This window comes from Bicyclus anynana, chromosome 27 (assembly GCF_947172395.1).
Source record: "Bicyclus anynana chromosome 27, ilBicAnyn1.1, whole genome shotgun sequence".
NCBI lineage: Eukaryota > Metazoa > Arthropoda > Insecta > Lepidoptera > Nymphalidae > Bicyclus > Bicyclus anynana.
The window spans coordinates 453,835-479,413 of record NC_069109.1 but is presented as its reverse complement, the minus strand read 5'-3'; the positions used below and the strand labels follow the sequence as shown (position 1 = coordinate 479,413).

Genomic DNA, 25,579 nt, shown 5'->3' with positions numbered 1-25,579 from the left:
CACAGCCGTGGATGCAAAAAGCAGGGTCACTACCCACTGCGCCACGCGGCCGTCTCTTTCTTTAATCTTTTGGGGACGTACTAACGTCCAAGATTTGCTTATACTTCAAAAAAGTGTGCACGTATCCACGTACATACTGGGTGTAAGGGACATGATACCGAAAACTGCGTGAAGAGGTTAAATTTAGTTTCCACAACGATATTTTAAATAACAATTACGTGGGAAATGAGAAAATTCAGATTTTGAAAATTTTGAGCACGCAATGTACAGCGAACAATGCGATAACAACGCTCCGCAATCTACTGTGTACGTACGAGTAGGTACGTACGCATCGACAGCAAATCGGCTGGCTACACTTACCTATCTAATACCTATTTTTTATACTTTACAAGTTTTTAACTAGGTACAGGTAATTAACTTACTTCAGGTTGTTTCTCGTTTACGAGACGTTCTGTCGTCATAGTAGGTACAATATTCATGAGTACTGAATTGATTTGATCTAAGCATTTCAAGACTTCTCAGTCAACACACACAAACACACACAATACAAACGACACAATTGTATGAGTATTCGTTACAGAAAATCACTACTAACATAACATAGAACTTACACAAAGGTTTTTGAATTTTGGTTTGTTTGTCAACAGACCGCCGAACACGAACTAAAGAAAAAATAGCGTAGCGTCTAGCGAAAGGACCTAAAGTTTCAATATTTTGAAAATACCTATTAACCACGCCACGCGGCTTAGGTTAGAGAGAGATAGGAATTATTTTTCTCGGCACCGGCGGCGGTCGGCAATACAACGTCGCGCAGTTTGTTTGTGACTTTGTATAGATAGATACCTATTAGTCGTGACCTGCCTATTTGACCTCTTGGAAAACAGCTGATCGCGCGCATTTTGCAAATTAAATTTACATTGCTAGTTTTTGTTAAAATCTTGATTTGACGATTTTTATTAAAAATCGTATTGAGATAATGTTATCCATACCAGTGTTTGAATAATGCTACTATTCGTAAGATATCTTTTACGCTATAGAATAACGTGAGCATATGTATTGTATAACATTTTTATTAAAAAACTATTTTTTAAAATAAAATGATTATAAAATATTTCATTTTCCCATCTTTAAACTAACAACATATCAATTATTAAAGAATCATTCATTATCATTTATCGATAAGTTAACGCTCGATGTTATTTACCCATCCTTACTTTTCATAGACAATCTAGCGTTACGAAATGTCAAATTGCCGTAATCGTAGTTAAGCTGTGCAAATTAATCTCGTTGTGATTTTGTTTTTCAGAAAATAAATGTGAATAAATCGTAAATTCGGTGTAGTTTTTGGTGTAATTCGTACTGTACGCGTATAATAAAGGATTTAGACACTTTGTTCTTTAGAAATTACGTATAACGTAAGTGAAATATGTGATTTTAGTGACAAGACGGGTTTGTTTTGGTGATTAGACTTCTAAGAAAATTTTTAGTGTATAATAAACAGTACGTAATCGAAATGATTTAATCAAAATACCAATAAATGCTTAAACAATATTTATCACAAACAAAATCATTCTTTCTTCTTCTTGCTCGGGGTGTCGTCACTGTCATGGCCGCTGCTCCGTCGCTTCCGGTCGTTGACGTCCTCGCTTGCTTTAGTTTCCGGTATGAGTTTCTTCACACGCGCCGCTTCCGGTGAATACGCCCACAGCAACATTTCCAGATGTTCAGCTGTTGGTTCATCCTTGTCGTTGAATAGCTTAGCGTCTGCATGCTGCAAAAAAAAAACATTGTCTATTTCACTATTTTTTTTTTATTTCCCTAATTTTTTTTATCTATTATTCTATGACAAGTTAGCCTTTGGCTGAAAGCAGGCTAATTTGAAAGAGATACAAGTTTTTTTTCTACCCATAACTCTGATGATTTTACGCACCATTGTACCGGAACGTTAAATAGCCCCTAGCAGTATATCTTTGCTAGTAAGATGGTAACTATACTACTATCGTTAACAACTGAGTCTTAGGGCCATAAATCATTTCTCTATATCTATCTCGCTTGCACTTATGGGTCTTATGGAGCCGTCTAGTGAAGGGTGTAACAATGAAAGACATATTATCGATAAGTAAAGTTTATTATCGTATCTTGTTCACAAAATTAAAAAAATTAACAATATTTGATTTAATATAATACATATTTCATATTATATAATTATTAACTAAATAAAATTAATCTTCATCTGAGTCTTCATCATCAGAATCTTCGTCTTCTGCCAAATTTATTATAAGCGGCGCGTGATCTCTAATTAGAGCTTTTTGTAAATCTTTGTTTTGAAGTTCTTCGGCATGCCTAACACATTTGGCCCAGTCTTCTCGTGATCAGAATCGTCCAAATCATTATTGACTCATCATTAGCACGTGCGCAGGTAGCCGTTTATCGATAATTAGGGTGCGCAGGTAGGCGCGCTGCACATTCCTATCTTTTTTGACTTTTATGACCGGACGACTCAGATGATAACGCGCATACTATAGCCACGTCTGATACAATGGCGTGCGTAAGGTTTTTAACGAGGGTATGCACTATAGGTAAAAAAACACGAAATGGATAGTTCCTCCTCTTGTGGCTTATTACCACCCGACCGACAAAGACACCGCGATTTAGCGTTTCGGTACGACGTCGTGTTGAAACCGAAAGGAGTGTGGATTTTCATCCTCCTAACAAGTTAGCCCGCTTCCATCTTAGATTGCATCATCACCTGTCATCAGGTGAAGTTGTAATCAAGTGCTAACTTGTAAAGAATAAAAAAAACTGGGAATCAAACCAAGGACCTCTCTGTCGAAAACCACAACATTAGCAACCAGAAAAGTCGTGAAAAGAGTGTGTGGGCAATCTCATGGAAAGGCTTAGGAAAAACTGTTATTGTTATTTTTACTAAAAGTTGCCCCTTGTAAATTATAGTTCAAAATCTTTCCGGAATGGCGCTTGTTGTAAAAAGGAATGATTATAATATGAAAATGAAATTGGAAAATGAGGAGACAGTAATATTCTATACATAATGTGAGTTACTAAAAATAATTAACGGATGGAGATGGCCCTTGGTATCATGACGTACTATTGAAGATTATCAAATTCATTATTTTTTGACAACGGTTTGCCGCGTGTGGTAAGAAGGTAAGGTGGCAAAGAAAAGCGTGTTTATCGATCGCCGTTTACTGTTCAACTGGTTTAATATTGCTAAATACATTGGGTTAGTAATGTGTTCTTGAGTTCTTAGTATACGCCAATCATTTGTCTATAGATTTCTATGTCTACGAAAAATTAGTTAAAAATACCTCAGAGGAATGACATTCCTCCTATTGTCTATTGTCTATGGTTGAAAACTAAAGGCACGCGCACACTGTGGCAACAATTTTACCTTCTCCTTGAGTTCCTTCAGTGCCGCGTTCCTCACGACGTCCCAAGTCTTGCCGCCCTCCGCCGCGAGCACTGTCCGCAGACGTTTGTATTCGCCGCGCACTGATGTGTACGCTGCTATGAACGATTTCTGAAACAATGTTACATTCGATTAACTTAAGAAAAAAAAGAAGTTTAAGTAAGACAGTTAAGATCCGTATCCGTATCTTGACGCCAAATATCCGTGTCCGGATCTGTTTTCGTACATATATATTGGGGGAACAAACTAAATACTACTTCTGATAACAGAGAAGCCGTAGTCTAAGAGCTGGTTCTAAGCTTTACATGTCAAGGATGGCAGATACACAAAGTAACACTATCAATCATCACCGAATTGACCATTTAACTTACTAATACAGTTCTACACTCTAACTACAATATTGATCAAGTACAGCGCTGATACTATCACATGTAAACCAGGATTAACTATCATAGGGCAGGTAGACAAGCACGAGCGAGATCACGGACTGGCAACCGCTAGTAGCTGGGTTAAAGGGCCCTTTTATTACAGTGTTATCATATTGTTAGCGATGCTATTGGCCAACAACATCGCCATATTGTTAGCGATGCTATTGGACAAGAGTCACGTGATCAATCTTTCACAGTCTGATTTACTTAAACAGTAAATAATTAAATCCCAATTACATGAAATCCTGATTCTAATATTATCACAATAATTTACATAGATTTTGCTAACCGTTCGAATAACTCACTCGCCGACTTATATATTTTTAACGATCCAGCACATCACTACATTACGAACTATATTATAGTGTTACATCGCATGCACGCAGTGAAGCAGCGTGGTGGGTCAAATCTCCACATCCTGCTAAGGACGGAAGCATGGTCTTTTAGCGGGGTTTAAAAATGGGCTGATAATGATAATATTTACCTGTTGGTCAGTGATGTCGTCAGCCATTGTCTTGCACGTCCTGACGATGGGCAGGCTGATGTACGGGTTGTTCTGTTTGCTCAGGTGCATGGTGTCGAAGTCGTCGAGGAATTTGTCGAATATTGATATTGCTTCCTTTATGTTTGACAGTTTGGTTTCGTCTCGTGTACCTGGTAATATATTTTAAGTAATCAAAGTTTAATCCTTTGGATAATAATAAAATTAAAAATCAAATAAAATCAAAATGGTCGGACGAGCTAGAAGAAAAAAAGGATCAGCCGTAACGAGGCATTAATTAGTGCAAAATTGCATTGGTTGAAAGTTTCTTGTCTGTCAATTTTCTACAGGATTTCTAGTTCCTTCTTAACCTTTTTACCATAGAACCGCCAATCATGTCCCTTGGACGAAGCATTTTAATACTTCGTTCCTGATCCGCACTGCGTCAGCTACCGTTTTCCCTACCACCTACAATATGGGTATCAAGTCAAGTGAATAGGCATCTTCTAGGCAAGCGCGTTTCACCACAGGCTGCATCATCGCTTACTGTCAAATCCAAGTACTCGCCTAATGTATATACACCATTAATTTGTTTATCCAATGATTTGCATATTTTTCTTTTCTGTGTGGTGTGCAATAAAACGTATTTTCATTTAATTTCAAAACCAGCAGCGTTTTGTTAGCCATACGCTTGCGCTACTACCCCTCTGGGTGGCAAGGCTTATCCTTATCCTGAGCCTGGGGTCACCTGACCCACGGACCGATTTGTCAGATTTCAGTTTGTTTTGGGGTTTGTTAACTAGGGTCTACATGCTAGCCCGTCAAATACTTTTCATTATTTTACAAAGTTTTGAAACAATACCAGCACCATAGATTTAATAGAGTACAGAGTACCTAAACCAGCAGGGTCGTTTGACTTATATTTACCGTTAAATAGATTTACATTTTAACATTATGCTCCTTGCATTTCATAGATGCAAAAAAGCACTGTCCACCCTAAGGACTCAATACAAACCTATGTTGGAGCACAGAACACATAATTGGATAAGGAATTTTCCAATGTTTACCTATAATCCATACCCTAGTTGAAAACCTTATGCATATTATTTTTAATCGTTGTAATATTTGAATTTGGAATGGCGACCCCGCAACGGAAAGCGCAGTATTGGTCGACCCCCCACTAGATAGAGCGATGACATCAAGCAGGTTGCAGGGGGCCGCTGGATGCTGGCGGCTCGAGACCGTTATGTTTGGAGGTCCATGCAAGAGGAATCTGTCCAGCAGTGGATGTCCATCGGCTGATAATGATGATGATGAACGTGTTGGTAAGCCAAATAAAGAGAGAAAAATAGCAATAAAATTAGGGATGCATCTATACTTACATGTGAGTACTCTCTTAGCTCGTCCTATGAGTCCTTTGACCGCCAGTTTCTGGTAGTCTGGGTCCCTGCCTTCCAACTCCTTCAGAGTGTTGTCTGCCGCGTCCTAGGGACGATATAGAAACATGTACCTACCTATATACTGTTCATTTAACTATGCAAATGCCAGCCGTGACCGACTGGAATTGTTCCTTTAGAATTCATTCATTCATTCATTATCAACCCATATTCGGCTCCATAGCTGGCATTGTAGCTCCCGAATGTGTAAACTTTTTTTTTTAAAGTGATCTTAGACCGATTTCGGTACATAGGTACCGAAATCGGTCCAAGATGGTCGCCATACAAAACGACGGATTTTTTGTTTATTTAATTAAAAGGGCTTTAGAAGAACAGTTCCTCCCAGAACCATAGTTCCCCCGGTCTAGCCTTCAAATAGCTAAGCTATCGGGACAACTATAGTGCGAAATTAATTTTCAAATGTTTAAAAATTTTAAAAATTGTTACTCAATAAAAAAATTAAAATTTTAAAACCTTAATTTAATAATTTGTACAAAATTACACATAAGTTCAATTTTGTAAAAACGACTGTTTACCCGCTTTTTTCATTTTTTTTTTTAAATAATGTAGTTTTTTGGCCTTTACAAAAAACATACGTTATTTTCTGATTCCTTTTATTTTACTTAAATCTTTAATAATTTTTCTATCAGAAAACAACAAAGTAACAAACAAAATAGTCGATCAGATTTTCTACAGTAGTTAATTTTAACCTGAAAATTGGTTATTTTAATTAAAATCTTTGAATCTTCCATAACTCAGATATTAACAAGGGCCGGACACAATGTTATACGACTAAATTAGTAACAAATGTGTTCTACTTTATGGGAGATATCTTAACCTTTACATAAAACAAGTTTCATGTTATATTTACCTTATCCTTGAATCCAAGTCCGGGAACTGTGTCAGCCGGAAGCTCTTTCTTCTCTTTGGGCTTCTCCTCCATCTCCACATCAGAATCTGAATCCTGCAAAATTATTACATAAGAAATAATAAATGTGCGATCCCCAATAGAATCGAAGTTCTTTTTACACATTATTCAAAATAAAATTTTTAACCTATGAAATTGACCGACTTCAAATTTGTATTACTTTTAAAACCGAAAAATAGCATCCTATCTAAATTTTTTCTATCTATTGATCAATAGAAAAAAACACATGAAGAAAATGTCTTCAAGTTCATTTTGCTTTATTGGTTAAAAATATAACATGCGCGTCGAATTAAGAACCTTCTTCCTTTTTGAAGTCGGTTAAAAATAGCGAATTATAAGTTACTTAGCAGTCATCCCGTGATTTCAACCGCGTAGTTCTCGTTCCCGTGGGATTTTGTTTTATAGCACACTAGTAGACGCCGCGCGGTTTCACCCGCGTGGTTCCCTTTCCCGTAGGAATACGAGGATAAAGTATATATATAATTTCTCGTCTATTAATTTTAAATATAAGCGATGTATCATCTGCAAACAAAACTATGTCATGATTATCCTTATCAACATAAGGAAGGTCAATAATATAAATGAGAAAAAGAAATGGTCCCAGTATAGATCCTTGGGGAATCCCCATTTTTACAACAGATCCGTTAGACTTCCATTGATATCTACTTTCTGAATTCTATTCATCAAATAGGAACTCTGCAAGAGTAGGGATTTATCAGTAACTTAACATTATCATCCTACGCCTGCCAACTCGCATTGGAGCAGAGTAGTGGCACCATATTATCTCTTTTATGGAGATAATTGCAATGGCCTACTACAATAATTAGTAGTAAATATTATTATTATCAAAATTACCTCATTGTCTTTCTTCTTACTTTCTTTCTCTTCACTCTTACGCGCTTTTTCTTTTTCTTTCTTCTCTGGTTTCTTTTCTTTGTTCTTGTCCAACTCGGCGAGCCAGTTCTCGAATACCTCCATCGCTTCTTTTATATTCTTTATTTTATCTTCTGCTTTTGTCACTAGAATTAAAACAAAACAGTAATAAAATATACCTCCTCTACCTCTTTAATCATCTTAAAAATATAAAAAAAAATTAATGCCAAAAATGTGTCGTCAGAGTGCCAGCAGGCCTCGCTGCCAGCCGCCGATAGTTAGGCTCGTGTTAACAATGTCAATGTCAATTGTCTCCTACACCTTAGCGCGGTCCTTGAAACCGAAGCCAGAGTCTTCTTTGTCTTTATCCACTCACTAGACTTTTGTAGTACCCACTCCTAACCGTATTTCCCGAAAGAAAAAACTAAAAAAAAAATTAAAGACTAAAAATCTAGTCAGCAGTATACGAGGACTCACTGCCGAGGACTCGCTTGGCGCGTCCCAACAGGCCTCGCACCGTCAGGCGCCGGTAGTTGGGCTCGTGCTGCTCCAGCAGTCGCAGGGTCTCCTCCGCCTTGGCGCGGTCCTTGAAGCCGAAGCCTGAGTCTTCTTTGTCGTCTTTACCCATTTCTATAACAAAAACACTTTTTAGTCGAATATATTAGGTAGAGGACCCTTACACAATAATCTATACTAATATTATACAGAGGAAAACTTTGTTTGTATGTTTGTTTGTTTGATTGATTGTAATGAATAGGCTCAAAATCTACTGGACCGATTTTAAAAATTCTTTTACCATTCGAAAGCTACATTATCCACAAGTAACATAGGCTAAATTTTATTTTAGAAATAAATAGGGTTCCGTAAGATATTTGGGTTTTTCGGACACAAGGTGTAAAAAATCAACCAGAAAAGTATGGTAGGGGTGGGTAGGAGTAGGGTAATTGAATTTCAAATCGGACCAGTAGTTCCTGAGATTAGCGCGTTCAATCAAACAAACAAACTCTTCAGATTTATAATATTAGTATAGATGTTCGGAACTTCAATTACCTTCACCGGATCAGCCTGGCTGTCCAGCGCGGAAATGCAGCCAGTATTCTTGCCACCATTCCACGTGGACATGATTTGTATAGTTATTAGGATAAGTTAGCTTAAGTTCCCTATTGTATTCTTTCTCAATAAAGATATAATCAAAATGAAATAATCATCTTGTTCGGCAAGAATGACGTAATACAATATGAACTCATACGTATCGAAGAACCTTGAGTATATGCCGTTAACTTAGATATGGGCGTTTTAACTTGAACTTTACTATTTTGTAACCGATCTTTGAAAAAGATGGATTTGTATTCGATCCGTATTTTATGTATGTATTCTATGTATGTAAGAAAGTCTTTACATGCACTTCTTTATGTATTTCTGAGATAGTTTTAGTACCTAATAAATACATCATTATCAACCCATATTCGGCTCACTGCTACGCTTGAGTCTCCTCTCAGAATGTGAGGTGTTAGGCCAATAGTCCACCACGCTGGCCCAATGCGGATTGGCAGACTTCACACACGCAGAGAATTAAGAAAATTCTCTAGTATGCAGGTTTCCTCACGATGTTTTCCTTCACCGTTTGAGATACGTGATATTTAATTTCATAAAATGCACACAACTGAAAAGTTGGAGGTGCATGGCCCGGACCGGATTCGAACACACACCCTCCGGAATCGGAGACAGAGGTCGTATCCACTGGGCTCTCACGGCTCTTAGTACCTGTAGATTAAAAAAAATGGCAATTAAATAGACTGCCGATAGAAGTAAAAACTTGGAAATACACTATTTCAACTATGTAATATTGTTTTTAGTAAATCCAAAAAACAATTTAGCAGACAAAGTTGCAATCTCCCACATAAGTAGGTATATCGAACTTCCTAGTGATCTAATTGGCAAAGTCTCAAATACCTACTTGGGGCTGACAATATTATGCGATGAGTTATCACAATATAAGTACCAACAAACTGAGGTAACCAGAGTTTTTTTATTCTTTACAAGACCTTGACTACAATCTCACCTGATGGTCAGTGATGATGCAATCTAAGATGGAAGCCGGCTACGAGTAATTTGTTAGAAGTAGGATGAAAATCCACACCCCTTTCGGTTTCTACATGACGTCGTACCGGAACGTCTTTGCCGGTAGGGAACTAGCCAAAGCCTCGCCAGACCTGGACCAATTAAAAAAACCTCAATCGGCCCAGCCGGGGATCGAACCCAGGACCGTCTTGTAAATCCACTGCACATACCACAGCGCCACGGAGGCCGTCAAAATTTGGTTGACAAGGTTGTCACAAAACTATGGGATTGGCGACTGGAAACCTGATTTCTCATGATACGATCTCGTATTTCGTAAATAATCCAAAAGAGTATGTACCCTTTCTTTTTTTATTTCTTGAAAAACTAGAAAAAGAAGAAAAATACGACATTTCTGTATAATATATAGCTTGGCAACTTCGTCCGTAACCCTCCGCGCGGGCCGGGGGGCGTGTAGCGATGAATGAAAAACCCACGACTGATGCACATCACTTCCCCGCTCGCACGATCACACCCACGAAATATTTCCCCCCGTCGCCCGCATATCATGTGAGTGTCATCGACGAACTTGCAAGACTGTAACAGGTGTATTCTAAAGACTGAATGGAATAGGTATTTACATGTGTATTGTTTGTTTATGATATTTACAGAAGCGCGAACGTCAGTGTAATTTGACCGGAACTCCTTTTTGGAAGTCGGTTAAAAAGAGCTAATATATCATTTTCTGTTCGTTTGTTTGTTACGATTAAAAAAGTACTTGACCGATTTTTTTTTTATTATTATTTCGCCTTTTTATAGCTATATCTTCAAATATCATAGGCTATATTTTATCCTTTTTATTTCCACAGGAAGAGTAACTACGCGTGTGAAACCACTTTAAATAATTACTAAACTACAATTATTGAAATAATTAAAAACAACCTTTTTAAAAGAAAACTCGTACTTCGTAAATTAAATAAAGTATTATTATTATTCCTTCAAATTATACACTAGAAATTGTAAATGACGAAAGCGCTATCGAAATCTGGTTATCGAAAACTGTCTCATAGAAAATCGCTTACTTTATAACTAATAATACTTTTTAAAACACTGCAGTATGTGTAGGGCCTTAATAATCCTCAGAGGAATTCCTGATTTTTTATTGATCAATAGGTCAATAGATACATATAAACAAAATTGAAATGTTTGTCTATGATTTCTAAATAATTGTGTTGTCTCAAGTGCTTAGAATAAATTTTTATACGATACTAAATAACAAACCATTTTTGTTTGTATGTCTGTCCGGTCTAATCTCTGAAATGGCTGAACCTATTTTAATGGGACTTACGAGGGACTCACACTGGAAGATAGGCTTATAGATTAAGCAATATTTAGGCTACTTTTTGTCCCAATAAAGTCCATGGTTCCCGCAGGATTTGTGAAGAACAGAATTTCGTCTGGATTTAGTCGCGAGTTATTAAATAAAAATAAATATGAACCTAAGTACTAAAGGCTTAATAACAGATTAGTAATATACTTAATACAGATTAGTGATATATCTACGATTATTTTGAAACGATATTAGAGTTTAGTAAACGTAGAAAATAAAAAATATATTATAAAGCTATATAAAAAGAAATATGCTATTTACTTACCCAAAAAATACTAGTAACAAATCCAAAAATATACTTAAATATTACTTAACAGCACTTATTTTATTGACTAGTAAATCACAAGATTTTGTTTCCTATTTTCTATTTTTTTTTTACCAATTAAGTACGTTTCCAACCGCGTTCTCCATTCGACTATTTTTATTTTTAAAATATGCTATTCAGTTCAAATAGTGAAGTCACCCCGCGGGTAATCCTACTTCATTATCCAACAAAAATAAAATGTCCCTTGATTAACAGGTATTTAAGAGCGAAAAATTGTAATTTTTCTATAGCCGTATTATCACAGACGACGGCCATACTGTTTTATTAGCCGACAAAATTCAGATGTGATGTAAATTATATACATATATGCACGAAAAATAGTAGTTTAAATTTAGCCGCACTACCACAGTCGGCGGCGTAATATAATTCGACGAAATTATAAAGGTCTCGATTATCGATGTGATTGTACCAAAACGAATTGTGATTTGAATATGGTCGCATAGCCATAAGACACGACAAATCGACAAAAATATCGTAATGACGTCATTTGATTTATAAGTCGTGTGGCTATTTACAAGGTCATTCCTATTTTCTTTAGTGACATCATTCCATGAATGTTCCGTGAGGCCAAAGTATTTGTGTATGCAAATGTTAACTTAAGTAATACATAGTTATACATGATGTTAAGTAATAATGGAGTCGTTTGTATGATTACCTAATCGTATACATTACAATGTTTCCTAGCGCACTTTAGATAGGTATTATGTAGGTACTAAAACAAGCCGCGCTGTGAGGCCGGTAAAACCCATAAATAAAATCAAAGAAATTACATTATTACTCTTCTAAAATTTTAAAGTATTTTATTAGAAATTTATTTTCACTTTTTCAATAAAATAATTTGTAGAAACATTTAAATTAGACCAACGAATTAGTTTCTTTCAATTATTTTTCCATAGGTACCTAGGTATTATCTGCTTTAGAAACCGGTGGTAGAGTCACTCACTACTCATAGATAGATTGTACTGTAGGCACAGGAGTATAGTACGTTACTTTATGTCGTTCATTGGACTTTATAAAATTGATTGTATATTAGCTCAGTGTATGAATTTGAATTGCATTGATTGGGCTCGATTTCCATATCTGACCGATAAGCAATACTGCTACTCAGGTAGCCCCAGGTAGCCCCAGTTTCGTAATTAAAAAGAGTGGCAGGAATAGCAAAATGTTACGGAGCCACTGCTCAAAGATGCCCCTGAGCCCATTATTCATGGAGTCGTGGACGACCTTAAACGCACAAATTATCAAGGATTTTACACTATCTAAGGATAGGATCTAGGATAAGGATCTAGCATTTATTAAAATAATGTAGGTAGAGTTTGGCTTATGAAAGTAGAGAATGAAATCATTTAACCAATTAAAAAAAATTCATACATTTTTACAATTTGCTTATATTATTTTAATTTTAACTTTTATTTTTTTAATTTGGCGGGCGATTTCAGTCTCTTCTTTCAAACTCTTTAATATATTTATAGATAATTTAGGGACCTTCGTAAAATAACTAGTATCGAGAACTGTAAAATAAATAAAAAAAAAAACTGTCCACTTCACTGACATTTGATGATGACAATTAACGTGATGTGATGACATTTGTCAAACTGAAAAATCGTGAGCAGTCGTCGTAATTTTTGGTAATTTTCAAGAGTTGAAATTAATTTATTTTCAACTAAATGTGCAGCATGGAGCAGAAACCTTTGTTCAGGGACCTGACGGCAGAAGATCCGGAGCCCGAGATGACCGAAATAGAATCATTATGTATCAACTGCTACAAAAACGTAAGTTAATCTAGATAGTTCTAGAAATCGCCTATTTTCCATTATTTATTAGAGAACGTGATGTTTTTATTGGTTCTGGTCACAAGATTTTATCGTTATGAGGCTTCTCTTGCTCTCTTAGTATGTTGTTTTATGTATTTTATATAAAACAGTATGACTGTAAATTGCAGGTTATAAATCAGTAAAAACATTCATTGGCTTTGAAGTTTAAATATATTTTCTTGTTCAATGAATATCCATACATAAAAATATGAAAGAAAAAGAACTACATCTGTAACAATACAATCTGAATAATTTTTTTTTGACTTTTTTAATTGGTTCAAATTTCCGTTATGTATGAACAAATTCCATAAATAGTGTGAACTTTAAATATAATTATAGCTATTTGTTGCGGCCGTCAGCCGTCGGAAGAAATAATACCAACATTGTATATCTATAATCATTTATTAATACAGGCATTCATTATAAGGAACATTCATTGTATGCATGTTAGATAGTCTCAAATCTGTCATCAAATAAGCAACATTATGAATCACTGAGATCTGATGATGATGATGATAGGCTAGCAGTAGTTTTAAGTATTATAGAATCCACTGAGAAGAGCTTGCAGGATGCAGTTACTGTTTTAAAAAATCTTATCACATCACACTCAGTGGTGTGCACTTCATAGATGAAAATGTACTGAGGAGTCATTATAAACCTAGATAGGGGAAGGATTTTCCATTTTGTATTATGATTATTAATATTTTATAGGCAAAAGTTAGTGTGTGTATGTTTGTTCCTTCTTTGTGTTGTGGCTACTGAAACAATTTAACTGAAATTTGGAATGGATGTAGATTTTACTCTGGATTAACACATATACTTTTCATCTCAACTATTTAATTTCAACTAAATTCCACGCAGATGAAGTCGCGGGCGTCCGCTAGTATGATCATAAAGAGCACAGACAAGAAAGACAATTAAAATATTAAATTATGATTAATATTGATATTGTTTTAATTAAATTTAATGTGAGTCAACTACCCTATTAAATAATGATGTATGTTAATATTTCCAGGGCTCCACCAGGTTGTTACTGACTCGCATCCCGCACTACAAGAACATAGTGATCATGTCCTTCAGCTGTGAGTTCTGTGGGTACGAGAACAATGAGATACAGCCGGGAGGTGCCTTCGCTGAGATGGGGGTCAGGTATATGCAGTTATACTATTCCAAAACTAACAGACCCATGGTTTCCATTTCCATAGGATTGCAGGGATACATACATACATACATCTTTTTTGACAGCCCCTGTGGTGCAGTAGTATGCGCAATGGATTTACAAAACAGAAGTCCTGGATTCGATCCCCAGCTGGGCAGATTGAGATTTTCTAGATTGGTTCAGTTCTGGCTGGTGGAAGGCTTTGGCCGTAGCTAGTTACCACCCTACCGGCATAGACAACGCTAAGCGGTTTAGAGTATGATGTATGTGTAGAAACCGAAAGGGGTGTTAATTTTCATCCTCCTACTACCAAGTTAGCCCGCTTTCATCTTAGACTGCATTATCAATTACATTGTCATCAGGTGCAATTGTAGTCAAGGGGTAACTTTTAAAGAATAAAAAAAAAGGAAAAAAAACATGACACTCCTCAATGGTTTGGGAGTATATGTGGCTTTCTTGTAAAAGAATTTTTAAAGTCAGTTTAGTATATCCAGAGATTACTTATTTGATTTGACTTGTCTTTTTAGCAGTCTAAAAAGACGAGCTCCTGCTGACCTTTAATAAAGAAAAGTATACATAGGGCTTATGTCACTGGATGTGATGCCCTCCTAGTCGTGACAACATACAGACCATTTGCTGAATGTTTTTTTAATAACAGATTGCAAAGAAAAAACACCAAACAAAAAAAAAAGATTTCACTTGGGACTTCGACAATGTACCTAGTAGTAAAGTAAAAAAGTGGAAATTCAGCACAGCAGAAATAAGTTTTATAATTTTTTCTTTTTCTTTTTTATTCATTCTTCTTATACGGTTGATTCAAATCTGCATTCAGTCGTTACACTATAAACAGATGTGTGACTTTGGTGCGGTTTCTGCCAGGAGATCCATTGCAAACAATCCATTGCAAGCAAACTAATTGGACATAGTCCAACATTGTTACGTTTTTCAGCTGATTTTTTTTCTTTTGTTCCTTTATCTATCGGAGATCAGTTTCTGGACCATAATCCGATCAAATGTCTGCTTAGTATGTCCGATGTCAGCCGATTTTAATAAATAATAACACTCAAGACATACAAAATTGTAATATTTCAGATGGAAGCTGCGCGTGGAAAGCAACTCCGACCTGAACCGCCAGGTGGTGAAGAGCGACTACACGTCCATCAAGATACCAGAGGTGGACTTTGAGATACCAGCACAGAGTCAGAAGGGAGGTGAGGTATTCAACATATACACAACTAGTGGACGGCGGGACCCTGTGGAATTTAGTTTTTCACAAATCTCTCAGGGACCATCAATTTATCTGGGATAAAAAGTAGCTTATATGTTAATCCATGCTATAATATATGTCAATACAAAATTTCAACTAATTCAGTTCAGTTCAGTACCAGAGGCGTTAAAGAGTAACAAACATTCATATATATAATGATGAACCGCAAAGTAACACCTGCTTCTATCCAAACATTCATATAATCAAAATCCTCAGTTTTCGCAAATCTCGGGAAACCATGGAATTTTTCTCGATAAAAAGTGGCCTATGTGTTAATCCATAGTAAAATGTATTTCCATTCCATATTTCAGCCAAATCGCTTCATTAGTAGCGGCGTTAAACAGTAACATGCATCTAAACTTTCGCTTTTATAATATTAGTAGGATTATCAGACACCCCGTGTTTCCATCCAAATAAAATAGGAATATAAGGATAAAATATAGTGCATGACACGCAAGGCAAATGACAAGGCTTCCTATTGGTACAAGAATTTTCAAAATTGGTCCAGTAGATCCAGAGATAATTCTACTAACTCTTAAACTTAGTATAGATTATATAAATCACTAGCTGACACCTTACCGTTTCAACCACATAGTTCCCATTTACATAGGAATACTGGGATAATCAATCTGGCATTTTAGCGATCGGTTGGCAGGAACGAGTTGCGATATAACGCGCTCGTCGTACGGTCGTCTTCAGTATACTGGTGGCGTTCGAGCCGCCACATTTCTTGTTGTGTAATTATTTATGGGTACTTGGGATAAGCGAAAGAGTGACTTGAATAGAAAAGGAGAGTGTTGGTTAACCGTAGATGACGTCCTTAACCCTACACACAACGTTCACAAGTGCGTGACTCCACTCAACATCATTCTCTGTCATTCTAGGGTCTTATTTTGATTACAGTTTGATTTGTTAATTAAGTTGTCCTGACAAATGTTGTGAATCATAACCGTTGGTTTTCTTATATTTGTAATCTGCTAAAAATAGCTTTACCTTTCATCTCCACAGAGGTGACTACAGTGGAAGGTATCATCACCCGTGCGGTAGCCGGCTTAACCCAGGACCAGGAGGCGAGGAGGATTCAGCACCCTGAGGCTGCAGCTCAGATAGATGCCTTCGTAGAACGTCTGCAAGGGCTCCGGACCTTGGACACCCCGTGGACTCTGCTGCTGGAGGACATCAGTGGTGAGGCAACCAAAAACTGTGTAAGATAGTAGTGCGCACAATTTTCGGAGGTCTTGGGTTCGATCCCTGGCTGGGTCGATTGAGGATTTCTTAATTGGTCCAGGTCTAGCTGGTGGGAGACTTTGGCCGTGGTTAGTTGCCACCCTACCAAAGACGTTCCAGCAAGCGACTACTACTAACTAAACCAACTAAAATTACGTTCTCCTATATAAAGGGTGTCCCGTAATTTATGGATAAAATGCATTTGGTAGATACACCACCTAATTATCTAAAACTGATTATCACCAAGATCGGATATTTTAAATTTTTCTATCTTGAATCAGTTTTTTCAATGCTGCAGCTGCTGTAATTATTATTTTAAAGATCTTATTATTCATAAAGATTATCGAATTACGTTATTTAAAAATATATAATAATTATTCTGCTACTGATTGGACTTTATTAATGGATACATATGAGAAACATAAAATCCAAGCGGATGTCGCTATTTCGAGATCTAGACCAGACATTTTCCTTTTGCCCAAAGAAACAAAGCAAGTACTTGTAGAGCTTACTGTGCCGTGGGAGACGAACATTACGAAGGACCACAGTTTAAAAGCGAATAAATATTGTGACCTAACAAATGAACTAACTAAAAATGGCTATGTAGTCAGTCTGTACGCCGTAGAAGTAGGCGCGAGAGGATTACCAGCAAAATCTCTCTATAACTTGCTTAAAGACCTTGGCCTCTCTAGAAGTGCAGCTAGTTCTATATTAGAACCACCAAAATCCAAAGCTGCTCTAATAGGATCTTACCAAATATAATAATACACGAGCAGAGAACGGGGAGTGTTGATCGATCGTCAAGGAATTCCTTAACCCTACATCCTGTAGTCACAAGTCCGGGACTCTGCTCGGAGTTTGTCTCTCTACCATGCAATGGGCCCGGCACCTGCACGGTGAATCCATGTAATGCTAATATTCGTCTCTGTCTCAAACGGTGAAGGAAAACATCGTGAGGAAACCTGCATACCAGAGAATTTTCTGAATTCTCTGCGTGTGTGAAGTCTGCCAATCCGCATTGGGCCAGCGTGGTGGACTATTGGCCTAACCCCTCATTCTGAGAGGAGACTCGAGCTCAGCAGTGAGCCGAATATGGGTTGATAATGATATGATGATGATGATGATGATGATGATGACTTGTTCCAGGCAACTGCTTCATAGAGAACCCCGAGGCGCCCACGAGGGACCCGCGCGCCGTGCGCAGCGACTTCAGGCGCAGCACCGAGCAGGACCACGCGCTGGGCATCTTCACACGGGAGGAGGTCAGTGGGTTCAATTTAAAAAAAAAAAATTAAATATATTTTTACAATTTAGATAGTATAACTGAGGGCAATTCGTTATGTATGTTTTGTTCAATTGAAAATTATGTTTTTTTTTTTAATAGTATTGAACAAGATGATGCAATCAATGATATATTATCAGTGTGCCTAGTGGGAGTTTTCAATATTTTCAATTTGTTACTATCGCGTTAACGTAAACGCGAGTTTGTATGGAATTGAAATTGTGCAACAGTGCCACTAGATGGCGCTGTTTCAATTTCTTAGAAATTCGCGTTTTGTATTAAAAAATTAACTGATTAAACAAATAAAAAAACCCGACTGCTTAAATGATACAAAAACTGAAAAGAAAAAAAAAACAAGCTCAGTCCAGAAGTGTAGAAAACAATTAGAAAAAAACAGTCGGGATATTGAATAGAATGACTTTCGTCTACATTTTTTAATAGATCCCGACTGTTTTCTAATTAAATAAATAAATTAAAAAAAAAAATAAGTTATGCAGTTCAGCTTTTATGAGTGGACTTGTTAATACCTTGAAGTTATGGCAAACACTCCCGAGCACCCTGTATAAAGTAGGCAAACCATAATAAATACTGGTTTTTCTTTTTTCAAGCCATACGACGACGAACCGTCTGACGTAAGTCCCGAAGTGTACCATAGACAACCCTTGCAAGGTTTTTTTGTATGCATTTTTTGGTTTTCAATCCTCACCTTATTCCCTGGAAAAGGACTGTTAATGATTATCCAATTTTTTTTTAATAGTCATCTTTTTATATCAATGAATAATAGTAAATATTATAGACCAGACCATGTATTTGTACATAATGTATTGTTCCAAGCTTTGCTTAACATATTGTATAACTCAGTACTCATATAATAAAGTCTTGTGTGTCATATATTTATACTGGTGCAGGCGTCGGCAACCTTTTGAGTTGGAAGCGCTAAATAAAGCATACCCATTACAATAATTAGTATTCATACCAATATTATAGTACTGGCGTATATATATATATATATATATATTTTTAATATTTTATAATTATATATAACCAATATTCCTGTTCCCCTCCAACTAGTCGACAAAGACTGTGCTAGGAATGGGTACGACAATAGACCAACGGTGCGGGGATCAAACCAACACCCCTCGGTGATGAGTCCGACCGACCGCTCTCACCGTTGAGCTATTGAGGCCTAAGTATGTAAAGTTATTGATGCATTTTGGTTTATATTTAAAACTAGCGGACTGAAATCCGACGTAAACTTTCAATTACCCCTAACCTATCCCTACCCTACCCTACCCCTGCTCCTAACCCTACCCCTACCCTACCATACCCTACCCTGCCCTGACAATTACAAACACACAAAAAAATAGTGTAATCAGAAGTAATCAGAAGTGTAATCAGAAGTAGTGTAAAGATGGTGTGACCAAGGGAAATATGGATTCATTTATATTTATATATAACTTGAATAAATTATTTTAAAGAGATAGTTTGAAGTGGTTGTAGGGAAATATCATATCTTTGGACCTATTAAACCGATTTTTATAAAAGAATTATTATAATCGGTTTAGTAGATCTAGAGGTTACCCCCTACCCCTAAAATCCACAAACTTTTCCTCTTGATTATATTACTATAAATTTTTGTATGGAACTAAAGAGTTATTTAACTATATCTTTAACTAACTAAAGACTTCACATCGAAAGTGCCGCAGGTTGCCGACCTCTGGATAATTACATATTGTACACAACAATACACCAGTATAAACCAAGTGTGCTTTTCATCCAAATATGTTAATTCATACCCTAGTGTAGAAAGGTTTAAATAGTTTTTGAGTTCTGTGTCTCGCGAGTAAACTCTAAGTAAAAAGTTTTGTTATCGCTTGGCAAGTTGTGACACATTCCTTAGCATTCCATGGATTCATTATAGAGACATTTCTATAATCGCATTAGATCATTGATCAAATGCTCTGACATTAAAGTAACGTCTAGCGAGGCAAGTCCATATGTAACCAGTCTGAGGTTGGCACTGATAAATTAAGTTAGAAGGGTTCTTTTGCAGGTGTCCGACACTTTACCGGGGACCCTGACCCCGGCGGACCCCAGTCAGGGCGCTTTCGACCGCATGGTCGCCGACGAGGTGCTGCAGTTCCGCACCAACTGTCCTGACTGCAACGCGCCGGCGGACACCAACATGAAAGTTACCAGTAAGTCGACAACTGACGTGATAACCCAGAGAACATGACCTCGGCCTGCGATTCTGGAGGGTTATGATGAAACAAAAAAATATTCATAACTTGTTTATTCAGTACTAGCGAACTAGCGATCCGCCCCGGCTTCGCACTGGTGTTTGTCAATAAGATTTTTTCCTGTAAAGGTCTCGAAAAAATCCGCTAGGAACAGCACGTTGGGGTTACAAATTGGAGATATAACCGTCAGATTATAGTAAGCGCCACTTGTATGTGTCAATTTTAGTATAACTACCTAACATTTTCACATGTGGGTAGTGACAAAAAAAAACATTGGAACAGAAAATTCAACACATTAAAAAGAGCAAAAAGCTCTTTCATCCTACTAATATTATAAACGCGTATGTTTGGATGTTTGAAATGTGAATGTCTACTGAACCGATTTGGCTGAAATTTGGAATGGAAATAGATTTTACTCTGGATTAACACTAGGCATACTTTTTATCCCGGAAAAATCCACGGTTCCCGTGTGAAAAACTAAATCGCAGGCGTCCGCGTTAAATATAATTATGTTAGTAAATATAAGTTAAATATTGTTCCTATTAAATACATGACATACAACTGTATCAAATAAAGTATATTTATTCCTGTTTTTTTCAGAAATCCCGCACTTCAAGGAGGTGGTTATAATGGCGACGGTGTGCGAGGCGTGTGGGCATCGGACCAATGAGGTCAATGCGAATAATTAATAATAATTTTATATTATTCATATTAATTCAAGAAACACGGCCAAAATTCACGTGATACAACGTGAAAGTATGCCTGTCTAGTTTTGAATCCATACGGAGCCCTTAGTCATAGGCTGGTTCTTGCAACCGGCTCGATCCAAACTAATAATAACAGTTAAAACTATCATAATAACTGATACATCATCAATACACCAATACATCAGCAATCCATCATTATAACATCAATACGTCATCTTTAAATCACGTATCACATTAGTAAGACATCAATAATACACCACATACATCAATACATCATTTTTACATCAATACATCATCCATACTTCATCTATACTTAATCATTATACGATAAAACAATACATCAGGAATACGTTTATATCAGTTCCCTTATTAATTATTTAAGTTTCAACTAGTTTTTATGCAGTCAGTTTTTTTTAATAAATAAATATAATTATAATTATGTCCGATGCAGGTGAAGTCGGGTGGCGGTATAGAGGAGAAGGGCGTGAAGTTCGAAGTTCGCGTGGCCTCCAAGGACGACTTCTCCAGGGATATCCTTAAGGTTGGTACTTCATTTGTATGATGATGTCGTCATTAAGACTCAGACTAATTACATAAGGACTTGTATCACATCCAAATACATAAACAAAATTATCTGTAATTTTGTGGGGAAAATAATCTTAGATTAGGTACATATACTAAACTATATTCATATTCATTTATTTGTTGAATATACAGATAATTATGCATTTGCCAATTTCCGGTGTATAACAATTTATAAAGACACAATTAAAATATAAATATAAAAGAAAGTCAATAACAATTAAATTAAATTAAACTTAAATTTTGAAGGTACCTACTATATTTTTTTTTTATTCTGTACAAGTTAGCCCTTGACTACAATCACACTGCTACTACTACTAGAAGTTTTTGCCGGTTTTTTATACCATTTAACTACACAAAAAAGTATTCTTACTGAACTACAAGATTACAACTATGAAATATCGATACTGTAGAGACAGTTTTTACAATCACATTAAATCGTTGATCATATACTTCTAAAAAGTAAAATCTACCGAAGCAGGTTCTTATGTAATTAGTCTGAGGTTTTAGACATGGCCCTATTTATTGCAACTAATGCAACTCTCAGCAACTTGTGGAAGAATTGATCCCAAGTACGCATGATGGTAAAATGGTTTTTTTTTTTTTAAAAATCAATGTACCTACCTATTTAGTTTTAATTTTGTTCTTAATTAATAATAGTTTACATTGGTTTACATAGGATGTTGAACTGTGTGCGTGGCGGCACCTGAACTGGGTCCTAACTGAAAATCAGTGCTGCATACTTTTTTTTGGATAGGAAGTATGTAGCAAAATGCTGAGTTAGGGCCTTTTTCTAGGTTATGCCACATATTGCAGGGCGTTCTTCTTTTTTTTGCTCTAGCTATTAGCTATATATTTAAAATTTATTATTGTAATGTGTGGCACTGCCTGAAAATAAAGATATTTCTTTCTTTCTTTCTAAAAGTAAATGAAATTTCCAGTCGGAGACATGCAGCATGTCCATCCCGGAGCTGGAGCTGGAGGTGGGCGGCGCGGCGCTGGGCGGGCGCTTCACCACGGCCGAGGGGCTGCTGCGGGCCTGCCTCGAGCAGCTGCGGCACGCGCCGGCGCTGAGCGAGCACCGGCCGGCCAGCGAGCGGCTCGCGCTGTGAGTGTAGTCACAGCTGGAGCTGGGCGGGCGCTCCGCCCCGGCCGAGGGGCTGCTGCGGGCCTGCCTCGAGCAGCTGCGGCACGCGCCGGCGCTGAGCGAGCACCGGCCGGCCAGCGAGCGGCTCGCGCTGTGAGTGTAGTCACAGCTGGAGCTGGGCGGGCGCTCCGCCCCGGCCGAGGGGCTGCTGCGGGCCTGCTGAGAGTATATTGCCAGAAACATTTTTGATCCGGCATTACCTGATTGTACCATCATTTGGAAAACTCCGCGACATCTTTTCGACCGACATTCCTCAGTGCGAAGACGAAAGTCTTCGAACAGTGCGTGTTGCCAGTGATGACGTACGGATCCGAAACTTGGTCGCTAACTATGGGCTTTATTAGAAGGCTCAAAGTCACACAGCAGGCGATGGAGCGAGCTATGCTTGGGGTTGCTCTGCGTGATCGAATCAGAAATGAGGAGATCCGCAGACGAACTAGTCACTGACATAGCTCAGCGAGTCCCGAAGCTGAAGTGGCAATCGGCGGGGCACACAGTTTGAAAAGCCGGGTCCCAAGGTGCTGGAATGGCGGAAAGCGCAGTGTTGGTCGACCCCCCACTAGGTGGACCGAAGACATCAAGCGGGTTGCAGGAGGCCGCTGGATGCTGGCGGATCGAGCCCGTTTTGTTTGGAAGTCCATGCTAGAGGCCTATGTCCAGACCTCGAGCAGGTCCCCGGACTTGTGACTTTGAGGGTAGGTTTAAGGGATCCCTTTAGAATGCATCAACACTCGCCTTTTTGCCCGACATGTTCTCCATGCCCACACTAAATCAATTTATGATCAATAAATAAAACATTATTGCACAAAATCACTAACGTTTTTTTTTTTGAGACGTAATTACATGTAAATTTTAAGGTTGCATGAATGTACGTTTGTTTGGATGTTTGTTATTCTTTAGTGCCGCTACTACTAAAGTAATTCGGCTGAAATTTGGAATGGAAATGGATTTTCTCTGGATTAACACATAGGCTACTTTTTATCCAGAAAAAATCTATGGATTCACAAAATCACTAACGTTTTTTTTTTTGAGACGTAATTACATGTAAATTTTAATGTTCTTTAACAATACGAGCCACAACGCCTGTCGGCCATGATCTATATTTCAACTGTTTCATGACGTCACTATAACAAATCCCATACAAATGGAACGTTTGAAAAAAAAATATTAGTCAACTATTAGTTCGACGTTTAGTACATCAAGTGTGTCGTGACGTCACAAAATGGACGACAGCGTTTTTGACGTTCGGAAAATTTGAAAAAATACGTGATATTTAAATGAAGTTTTTTAATAAATCCTTAACATTTATTAATTAATATCGATATATTTCGGACCCTTATTCCATGTATTGGACTTCCTTCTGATGACCCATAACCTCTAACTCTAACCAACAGACGAACGGCTCAATGTCGAATGACAGATTGCCGAGTAACAGTATAAAGAGAAAGGAGAAAAAAAAATCCATGTACTACACGAAATTGATGAAATGAAATGAAAAATTGATACGAGTCAACTACCATATTGTCTCAGGTTCATGGAGAAGTTGGAAGAGGTGCTGGAGAGCAAGCGACCCATCACCATCGTGCTGGACGACCCAGCCGGCAACTCCTATGTGCAGAACCTCAACGATGACCCCGAGCAGTATGACGATGGTATGTGACACCATATTCAATCATTATCAACCCACATTCGGCTCACTGCTGAGCTAAAGTCTTCTCTCAGAATGAGAAGGCTTAGGTTAATAGTCCACCACGCTGGCACTATGTGGATTGGCAGATTTCACCCACGCAGAGAATTAAGAAAATTCTCTGATATGCAGGTTTCCTTGATATTTAATTTCTTAAAATGCACACAACTGAAAAGTTGGAGGTGCATGCCCCGGACTGAATTCGAACCCACACCCTCCAGAATCAGAGGCAGAGATCACATTCACAGGGCTATCACGGCTCAAAATGCAATGATTTAAGCTAATTAACTAATTGGTTATGAAATAAAATCATCACTGTATTTTAAACCCTATTGTTATATGGCACAGGTCTCAAAGTAACTCACTACGAGAGAAGCTTCGAACAGAACGAAGATCTGGGACTGAACGACATGAAGACAGAGGGCTACGAACAGACTGACAGCTGATCATTCCTTATAATTAATATATATTTATTTAATTAAATTTAACTTTCTCTCCTATTGTTGAGTGACAATGTAAAGAATACAGAGTCAGATGAAAGTGGGCTTACTTAAAAGACATATTAAATTCTTTTTTTTTAATGACTAGCTTTGAATTCTAGCCCTATATGCGGATTGTTTTCTCTTTGGCTTATTAATGTCAAAAGATAAGTGAAAGCTATGTTATTGTGAATCTAAATAAAGATTTACTTTTTATTTTAACTAAAGGTCTCTCTTTAATTTTTGCTGTGGACTGTGGTTCTCAAGAGTGGACGTGGATTCGACTACCCACCCTGACATCTCATTACGATTGTGTATTGTAGAAAGAATTTTCGATTTTGCCCTACTCAGCACGAGTTAAATGTATGCTTGTAAAATATTGTAAAACTTTTATACCAATTATAACATTATGTTTATTGTTGTTGTGATGTTTTATTTATTGATTTAATTTCATAGTACATACATAAACTGCTTCATAGTCACCGTTGGGATGATTTTGAATCTCAGACTAATTACCTAAGGACTTGTACCCAAATCAAATCGGCCAATAAAATCGTGTCGGTTTTGAAGAGGACGAGGTAAAGTCACGAAAATATTTAACACCAATCCACAGATTAATCATGTTCGCTAGACTATACAATC

At 37.3% G+C, this 25,579-nt stretch overlaps 2 protein-coding genes across 6 annotated transcripts; one reads left to right on the top strand and one right to left on the bottom strand.

Moving 5' to 3' along the window:
- Window positions 1–1,505: 1,505 nt before the first annotated feature.
- LOC112057099 (ankyrin repeat domain-containing protein 11) lies at window positions 1,506–11,510 on the bottom strand. Of its 4 annotated transcripts, XM_052890152.1 has the most exons (9): window positions 11,287–11,498; window positions 9,011–9,337; window positions 8,051–8,203; window positions 7,556–7,719; window positions 6,644–6,736; window positions 5,719–5,821; window positions 4,340–4,509; window positions 3,410–3,538; window positions 1,506–1,771 (listed from the first exon to the last, which is right to left on the bottom strand). In XM_052890152.1, exons 2-9 carry the CDS (start codon window positions 9,024–9,026, stop codon window positions 1,568–1,570), a joined length of 1,032 nt encoding a protein of 343 aa, XP_052746112.1. In that variant the 5' UTR covers window positions 9,027–9,337; window positions 11,287–11,498; the 3' UTR covers window positions 1,506–1,567. The 4 variants fall into 4 exon arrangements, with proteins under 4 accessions (XP_052746112.1, XP_052746115.1, XP_052746113.1 ...); XM_052890155.1 differs by lacking the exon at window positions 9,011–9,337 and having other exon boundaries at window positions 11,401–11,510; XM_052890153.1 differs by lacking the exon at window positions 9,011–9,337 and having other exon boundaries at window positions 11,287–11,496.
- A 1,411-nt stretch (window positions 11,511–12,921) lies between these two features.
- LOC112048799 (zinc finger protein ZPR1) lies at window positions 12,922–25,358 on the top strand. Of its 2 annotated transcripts, XM_052890150.1 has the most exons (11): window positions 12,922–13,118; window positions 14,176–14,309; window positions 15,412–15,530; window positions 16,595–16,771; window positions 17,960–18,075; window positions 20,149–20,293; window positions 20,936–21,006; window positions 21,494–21,583; window positions 22,566–22,864; window positions 24,302–24,423; window positions 24,807–25,358. In XM_052890150.1, exons 1-9 carry the CDS (start codon window positions 13,014–13,016, stop codon window positions 22,734–22,736), a joined length of 1,128 nt encoding a protein of 375 aa, XP_052746110.1. In that variant the 5' UTR covers window positions 12,922–13,013; the 3' UTR covers window positions 22,737–22,864; window positions 24,302–24,423; window positions 24,807–25,358. The 2 variants fall into 2 exon arrangements, with proteins under 2 accessions (XP_052746110.1, XP_052746111.1); XM_052890151.1 differs by lacking the exon at window positions 22,566–22,864.
- Window positions 25,359–25,579: the final 221 nt, after the last annotated feature.